Raw genomic sequence first — 8,742 nt, 5'->3', positions numbered from 1 at the left:
GTTAAGTTAATTCCAAGGTAACGCATGGTTTTTGGTGTTATTGTAAATGGGATGGATTCCCTAATTTCTCTTTCTTCAGTCTCGTTATTGGTGTATAGAAATGCAACTGATTTATATTTTGATTGGAAAAGATCCTGGACTAAAGAGGAATGGCAGAGAGAGCACAGAGCTCCCACATACCCTGCACTCAGCTTCTCCTTATTTTAGTAGTTCTTTTGTCAAAACTAAGAAGCTGACAGCGATACAATACTCTTACCTAAATTTCAGGCTTTATTTGGATTTCCCGTTTTCCCACTAATGTCCCTTTTCTGTCCCAGGGTCCAATGAGGATGCCATGCAGCACTGCCAATCAGGTCTCCTTAGTCTGCCACAATCTGTGTTGATTCCCCAGTCTGTTCTTGCCTTTCATGACCTTGACACTTCTTTTTTTTTTTTAAAGTTTTATTTATTTATTTATTTGACAGAGAGAGAGCCAGCGAGAGAGGGAACACAAGCAGGGGGAGTGGGAGAGGAAGAAGCAGGCTCCCAGCGGAGGAGCCTGATGTGGGGCTTGATCCCAGAACGCTGGGATCATGCTCTGAGCCAAAGGCAGACGCTTAATGACTGAGCCACCCAGGCGCCCCAGACCTTGACACTTCTAAAGAGCACAGGCATTTTGTAGGATGTCCCTCAATTTAGGTGTGTCTGATGCTTGCTCATGATTAGACTTAGGTTACAGGATTTTAGGGAAATCCCACAGAGGTGAAGTGACCTTCTTGTCATATCGTGGGGTGAGGGGTGTGAAATCAGTATCTCCTACTGCTGGCGAGGCTGACCTTGATTGCTCAAGTATAGTGGTGTGCGCCAGGTTTCCCACTGGCCAGTTACTATTTCTCCCTTTCCACGCTCTACTCTTCAGAAGGCAGTCACTGCATCCAGCCCACACTCGGGGAGGGGAATTAAGCAGCAGCTCCTGAAGAGAATGTGGGTGTAAGTCAAAAACACCACAGTCACCGAGAAATGCTCTGGGGAAGATACTTGGAGCTTATGCAGACATGTCATTTCTCTTTAAGATGCTGCCCACTGGCTTTCGCACCTGTCAGTGGGCTCTGCCTGCAGCAGGTATTCTGGTCTTACTAGGGTTTTCTATTTTCTTCACTCTTTCTAGTTTTAGTAATTGGAATTCTTTTAGGAAGGTCTGTCCCTTCTTCCCCATGTTTCATTTGTTCAACCATCTAATCAGTACAGACTCATGGATATTTCTTTCTTTCACTGGGTTATAATCCTATACTGTTGTTATTTATTTTGTTGCTCAAATTGTTCAGGCTTTGGCCATTAGGAGCTCTTTCAGGCAGGCTCTTGTGTCCTTGTGACATGCCCACAGGACTTTCCTTTCCTTTTCTTCTTCTTCTTCCTCTCCTTTTTCTTTTTTCTTCTTTTTTCCCCCCCTTCACAAGATCTTCCTTTCTGACACTGTGAGCTGTCCTAGGCTCATCCTGTATTTTCCCAGGAGCCTTGGCTCCCTTTACTGCAGGATGGTGTTTAGAAACCAAGACCCGAGCACAAGATGTGGTTGTTGCTGTCAGGGTGCAAAGCAGATTTTAAAAAGCAACAGTGGGGAGCAAGCATCACAGTGCTGATGTCATTAAATGCCACTCGCCCTCCAGTGCTGTCCCAGTTACGCAGCGTCTTTGGGGTGGCTAAATGATAGGGCTGCAAGGTCAGCAGGGCAGAGACACTAGGCAGGCACTGCACCTCTGTGCCTCAGGCTCAGCCAGAGCCTGAAACATAAAGAGACATCACATATGTGTTTGTCATGAGGTTAAATGGGTCCCTGAAGCTCTCAGACCTGGAAAGTGATTTGGGTGACCTGGACAGATGCTCCAGAAGGGAAAGGCTGATCTCGAAGAAGTTGGGTTTAGTAGGTGAAATCTTGGTTTGGGGGTGTGCTTAGCATAATATCTTTTCATGTAACTCTTCGGAAACTGAAACTGTAAGTTCCTAATAAAAAACCATCAGATAGTGGTCAGATGTCAGTGATGATCATGCAGTAGCCTCTATGGAGATTTTTACTTAAAAACAGCCACTTTCCTTTTCGTGCTTAAAGTTAGCTTGGGATTACCTTGGTCTCGATCTGTACTGACTGACTAGGCAGCTGGCAGGCTACACGGCAGGAACACACGGAGGCTTGGCTCACACCTGCACAGAGGAGGTGCCAGCCATCCCCTTCGGGCTGCTAGATGCTTCTTATAACCTCTCACCTGGTTAGTTCTGAAAACTCATCAATAACAAATCTCCAAAGACATGTTCCCACCTCCCATGTTTTGGGAGAGAAAGTAAGAGGAAAGTACACTCAGGTACACATTTATGGGCTTAACCCTAAGTACCATACTCAGGACAAAAACAACCCATCTGGAAATCGTGCGGAGGAGTACAATGTACTGTGAAAATTAAGTGTCTGTAAAGTGTACATCAGTCCCCAGGGCAATTTAATTTCCTCTTTTCAAAAAATTTATTTTTATTTAAATTTTGTTAACGTATAGTGTATTATTAGTTTCAGAGGTAGAATTTAGTGATTCATCAGTTGCATATAACACCCAGTGCTCATTACATCAAGTGACCTCCTTAATGCCCATCACCCAATTACCCCACCCCTCCACGAATCTCCCCTCCAGCAAACCTCAGTTTGTTTCCTAGAGTTTCTTTCTTTCTTTTTAAACTTAAAAAAAATGTTATTTATTTATTTCTCAGAGAGAGAGAGAGCATAAGCAGGGAGAGCGGCAGGCAGAAAGAGAAGCAGGCTCCCCACTGAGCAAGGAGCCAGATGTGGGACTCGATCCTGGGATCCTGGGATCACAATCTGAGCGGAAGGCAGACGCTCAACCAACTGAGCCACCCAGGCGTCCCATGTTTCCTTGAGGTTCTTCGTCTCTTATGGTTTGTCTCCCTCTCTCTTTTTATCTTATTTTATTTTACCTTCCCTTCCCCTATGTTCATCGTTTTGTTTCTTAAATTCCACATGAGTAAAATCATATGGCATTTGTCTTTCTCTGATTTATTTTGCTTAGCATAATACCCTCTAGTTCCATCCACGTCATTGCAAATGGTTACGATTTCATTCTTTTTGATGGCTGAGTAATATTCCACTATATATATATACACACACCACATCTTTATCTGTTTATCCGTCAATGGATATCTGAGCTCTTTCCATATTTTGGCTATTATGGACATTGCTGCTATAAGCATTGGGGTGCATGTGCCCCTTAGAATCACTATGTTTGTATCTTTTGGATAAATACCTAGTAGTGCAATTGCTGGGTCATAGGGTAGCTCTATTTTTAACTTTGTGAGGAACCTCCATACTGTTTTCCACAATTTAATTTCCTCTTATGACACAGCAACAGAAAAACAGAGCTCAGAAGAGGATGACATTTGAGCTTTAGAAAGGTAGTTAACTGATTCTGTCTACAGATATTCTCATTAGGAGGCTGGCAAAATATAGCAGGTTCTTAGGCCCCTAAGGGTTGGCAGTCTCAATTTTTTTTGTTGCTTACCCCTCCTCCTTGAACCAAAGAAACTCAGGGTAACCCAACTGTCTAGCACAAAATAGCTGTTAAACGGACAATGGGTGGATAGATGAGGGGAGCAAATCAATGAACAGCTCAGCCAGCAGTTAACAGTGTTTCTACTGTACCCCCAAGTGGTCCTGGGGCATGTGTATGGGACCCTCTGAGCGTGGGGCCCCTCTCCTGTATCCTGCACCCTAGTGGAAGAGGTTTCCTGGCATACAAACTGCCTGCCTGCATCTTCCACCCTGGCCTGTAAAGGGCTCCTCCTCGTCCAATCCTTCCCCGCACCATCAGCAGGGGGAACTTGCAGAACCCTCACACTGTCTTTCCTTGCCAACCCCACAGAAATAAATCCACCCACCCAATTTCCTAACAGTCGTGCAGTAGTGTGAAAGGTTCTGTAAAGGACTCATTGGACAAAGGTCTTACATGAAACAGCACCTCAGAATCCTTGGGGTGATTTTAAAAATGATTCTTCAAGGACTGACTTTTCAACAATAGAAAAAAATGGTACCAGAATTATCTGGGGATTAATTCTCCATTGGCAAGAACAAATTGATAGATTCTTCAGTGTGCCAATGGCTTCTAAACATAAAAAGGATGCCTCACTACTAATTGTATTTAATAATAAATTTATTGATTTTAAGAATTCTCAATTAGCATTCCTCAAAATATTTACCCACATAGTTAATCAATCAAAACTAATGGATCTAGTGCACTCAGTTCCCTCAAATATTTAAGCACATTATAAAATTGATCAAATTTTTCTAAGCATTTCACTAAAACACAGGTCTAATATTTCAGTCTCTTAAATTTTTAAATACTTTAAAAATCAACACACAGACCAAGAGAATGATGCTTAAAACGCATCAGCATTCTTGTACTAAAACCAGTCAAACAGTGACTATACTATGTGCTTAATGTTTTCTCTTTGCAGTCTCAATTTTAATAACTTCTTATTTTTATTCCTATTCTTATCTTAGGTTTGCCTCACTAGAATTTCAGTAACTCTAATATTTTTATACCACTGGAGAGTTTCATTTATTTGTTTTCCCTGGAGTCTGGTGCTTTTAGGACTGGTTGCAGCTGAGACCCTCTGTGCACTCAGGATCTGAGGATGTTTGCATCACTGGACTTGCAAGTCTTTGCGTTTCATACAGATTTCCTTATTCTGAATCTTCGCCAGAAACGATGCAGTCCTTAAATTGGGTGTGGCCCATGGGTCCTGATCTGCTGCCCTGACATTCTGGCTTGGCCTAAAGCACTGCTGGAAGCGTTCGTTCATGGTCCTGAGTGGGGTCTCCTTATGGCCGGCAGGACTAGTGAGGCATGGAGCCCCTCACAGAAGGTCTGGGGCTGTCCCCACAGCAAGCTCTTTCACGGCTACTTTCAGCTAACAGAGTACCTTTAACTGGCTACTCTGTGGGACGCCTCTGCCCCATCACCTGCTGGGCACCCTTTCTACTTGGTCACTCTTGGAGGCCAGGTGGTGACTTTATTGCAGGCGCCAGGCCTCTTTCTGGACTGTGTGGCTCTTTCCTCGTGTTCCCTCTTCCCTCATTATACAGGAGAAACAACTACCTCTCTCTACTTCACAAATACTTAGTGGAAAAAACCAACATCTTATAAATACATATATCCTATATATTATGTATTATTACATAATATATAATTGTTACATATTATATATTATATCTGTTGCTTTGCTAAAATATGGAGGAGATTATATTTATATATATCTTAGTGTATTTGGATATACACATTATCCCAGTTTATTTGCCCTTCTTTTAAGCAAAATAATAAAAATACGTACTCATGTTCAAATTGTGATACTCTGTCCACTAGGAGCCCTTTGAAATTGGTTCTTGGTGCTCCTAGCCTGCTCTGGACATTTAAAAAGCATGACTGCTTCCTGACCATAAAAAGATGCTCTAGGTCCGTTAATGACCATGTGAGGAGCCCAGGATTCTTCCGGCATGGGACAGTATTAGAGACTGAAATCTGGGGGCTGGAGCATACTCAATCACTGAGGTGGACAGGAGTGAAGCTCCTGAAGGCTCTGTGGGTATAAGGATGTATATATATTTTTTTAAGATTTTATTTATTTATTTGACAGAGATAGAGACAGCCAGCGAGAGAGGGAACACAAGCAGGGGGAGTGGGACAGGAAGAAGCAGGCTCATCGCGGAGGAGCCTGATGTGGGGCTCGATCCCATAACGCCGGGATCACGCCCTGAGCCGAAGGCAGACGCTTAACCGCTGTGCCACCCAGGCGCCCCTAAAGATGTATATTTTATACTGATCTTTCCAATGTAGTGTGTAACTTCATGAAACTATTTTCTTCACGCAGACAGAAAACTGACAGTACTATTCCTTTTTAGACTACTAAAGCTCATTTTGTCATCAGAGTACCACAACGATGAACTTACCAGACTTGTCCTTCTGAATAGCTTTATCTTCAAAGTAGCAGAACATGACCTGGAAGCGGTCAGGATCTGTTGAGCGCAGTACCCTAGCAAGGAGAACAGTTTTGAGTAAATTTTGAGAAATCCAGGCCCTCTCTATTGCAGACTTGGTATTGCCCAGAACTGGTGAGGCTGTGAGGAACCAATAACCTACGCCACTTGAGGGGTCATACGCTCATGCAGACTTTCTGGAGGGAATTACCCACCGTGTATCATGATATCCCCACATTGTTCCATCCAGCAACCCGCCACTAGTGATAGATCTTAAGAGTTACGCGCATAAGGATCCTAACGGTGCTGGCTAAATGTCCACCGATAGTCGGCTACACCAAAGTACACCCATTTAACGGCACATCCTGGAGCCACCAAAATGAGAGGTAGCTCCACGTGCACCGCCGAGAAAAACATCCAAGATGCACTGTTCTATGAGACAGCAAGGTGCAGGGGAAGTGGGTACAGCGTGAGGTCAGCGATAGCTTTCCGAAAGGCCTCCATGCACCTTCTATGTGTAGGATATATATGTTTGCATTTATAGAGAATTGCTAGAAGGGAAAGTAAAACTATCAAGAGTGGGCATCTCTGGATTCAGAGCCAGGAAAGTGACATTTGTATTTTTCATCGTTAGCATCTTCTGTATCACCCCAATGTTTTCCTTCTCTTTTTTATGCACCGTTTTTACTTTTATAGTAGCTGTTCGGAGTTTGGGGGCTCCACTAAGAGAGTGCGGCACGTGTGTATACAGGCAAGCGCTGGGTGGAGTGTGTCTGTGGGCTTCTGCACCAACCTTTTGTGAGTCAAACCTTGGTAGGGCAGGCTGGGTGGCTTTAAGCACATACGTTCTTGAGCGTTCAGGTTCACACAGCTTTTACATAATTCCTTACATTGCCCACTTTGCTGGTTTTCTGGGTTTTTTTTAAAGATTTATTTAGAGACAGAGATTGAGAGAGAGAGTGCACATGATGGGCAGGCGGGGGGGGCACAGAAAGAGAGGGAGACAGCATCCCAAGCAGACTCCCACTGATCACGGAACCCGAGGTGGGCCTTGATCTCACCACCCTGAGATCGGGACCCAAGCCGAAACCAAGAGTTGGGTACTCAACTGACTATGCCACCACGTGCCCCCACTTTGCTGTTTTAAAGCTCTCCTAATAGCCAGTTGCTGGGAGCCTAAGCCAGGTTCCTGCATAAAGGCTTCAGGGCTGCTTCTCCATGCTAACAATGCTCTCAGAGGCCTGCCAGGCAACCTGGGGTGGGAGCTGGGCTCTTGGGAGCTGCCTGTGGGCTGTCCCCTTAGGGTCTTGCTCTACCAGCCCACTCCACAGAGTGTCCTGAGAACCTGAGAACCCCATTCATGGGCACCCTTGTGGGGAAGCAGGAGACAGCCCTGCCTGTGGGCACATGAGGCTGAGAGGGTCCAGAGACATCTCTTGTAGCCATTCAACCTCGGAGCAAACCAAGTTTTTGGTCTGTGTTGGCTTGCTTGTTTTGTTTTGGTTGGTTTCTCTTTCAAAATATATACTTTATAAAAAGGACGAGAGCGAACAGTACTAACACACAATAGGGAATGTTGGTGGGATCAGTGGTTTTTCCTCTCCATTGATTTCCAAGTTTATGTGTAATGTTCTTGTATTACTTTTATAAAAAAATTATAATGAAAAAAAGCAAGGAAGGTCAAAAGTTCCTTGGCTCTATGGGACTCTGAGGGAGAATGGGTCACTATTTTTCAAATTCTGCTCTGTTGTGGCACCCTCAGGTTACCAAGAGGCAGGGAGGAGGGGACAGGACAGGAAGGTAGGCGCTCACTCCCACTGACCCAAAACAGCCTTAATCTATTTTAGGCTGTTGGGCTTCTGAGCAAGAGTTCTTTTACCAGAGGGTTTCATGGCACCAAATAAAGTTTAAAATAGTGGCATTTACCAAATATTCCCCCTCTTAAGAACTAACGTTTTCTTTTTCAAACCATTTGGTATAGTTTTTCTATGACTTATTGCACTATCCTGTGACTTCAACGAACAGGCAATGTGTAACCTGACCTTTTTTGACGACAGGGACGCATCATTCTGTAGCTGGTGTATTCAGCTGCAGCCCAGGGGTGCCTCAGGCCTTACCATGTGGATATGTAGCCTTTCACACAGGCAGCTGCGCTCTGAGCATCCCAGCTGCTTCTTCCAGCCATCAGTTATGAGAAGCAGCACGGCACAGTGCTTAACAGACTGTATGGATCTCAGTCCAAATCGGGGATCATTACCTTGAGTAACTAACTGAACAGCTCGATGTCTCAGTTTCCTCAACTGTAAAATGGGTATGTAACACTGCCTACCTCATAGGCTTGTTGGAGAGTGTGTCAATGCATGTAACTTAGCATAGTGCCCAGTATAGGATAAGCACTCAATCCATGTTAATATTGGTCTTGTCATGATGATGATTATTGTAGCTGTTAGGTCTGCCGTGGTTACACATGTATCCTGAGTGTCGGGCCACCTGTGGGGCTGTTTTGGGACAGGCCCCTTCCCACTTCCTACTTGCTGTTTGCACTCAGCTGTGGTCCTGGAAACCAGTGCAATGAATGTGTTTAACATGCTCAGCGAGGGCCGGTTCCTAAGAGGGGCTCTTGCACAGTCAAATGGACTGAGTCTGCAACATCTATAGTGACTGCTCAGAAGCCTATTCCCCATAAGGAGAGGATGATAACAGAGTTTAGATACCTGGGGATTTATAAGATGTGG

General features: G+C 44.4%; 1 protein-coding gene across 1 annotated transcript in view; it reads right to left on the bottom strand.

Moving 5' to 3' along the window:
* The window catches only part of PI4KA (phosphatidylinositol 4-kinase alpha), a 118,676-nt gene that overhangs the window by 42,938 nt on the left and 66,996 nt on the right, over positions 1 to 8,742 (bottom strand). Inside the window, exon 23 of the mRNA XM_034643139.1 lies at positions 5,981 to 6,063. Within this exon, the coding sequence (XP_034499030.1) occupies positions 5,981 to 6,063 (83 nt within the window). The remainder of the gene's footprint in view (positions 1 to 5,980; positions 6,064 to 8,742) is intronic.

This window comes from Ailuropoda melanoleuca, chromosome 14 (assembly GCF_002007445.2).
Source record: "Ailuropoda melanoleuca isolate Jingjing chromosome 14, ASM200744v2, whole genome shotgun sequence".
Classification (NCBI taxonomy): Eukaryota; Metazoa; Chordata; class Mammalia; order Carnivora; family Ursidae; genus Ailuropoda; species Ailuropoda melanoleuca.
This window is presented reverse-complemented; position numbering and strand designations above follow the sequence as displayed.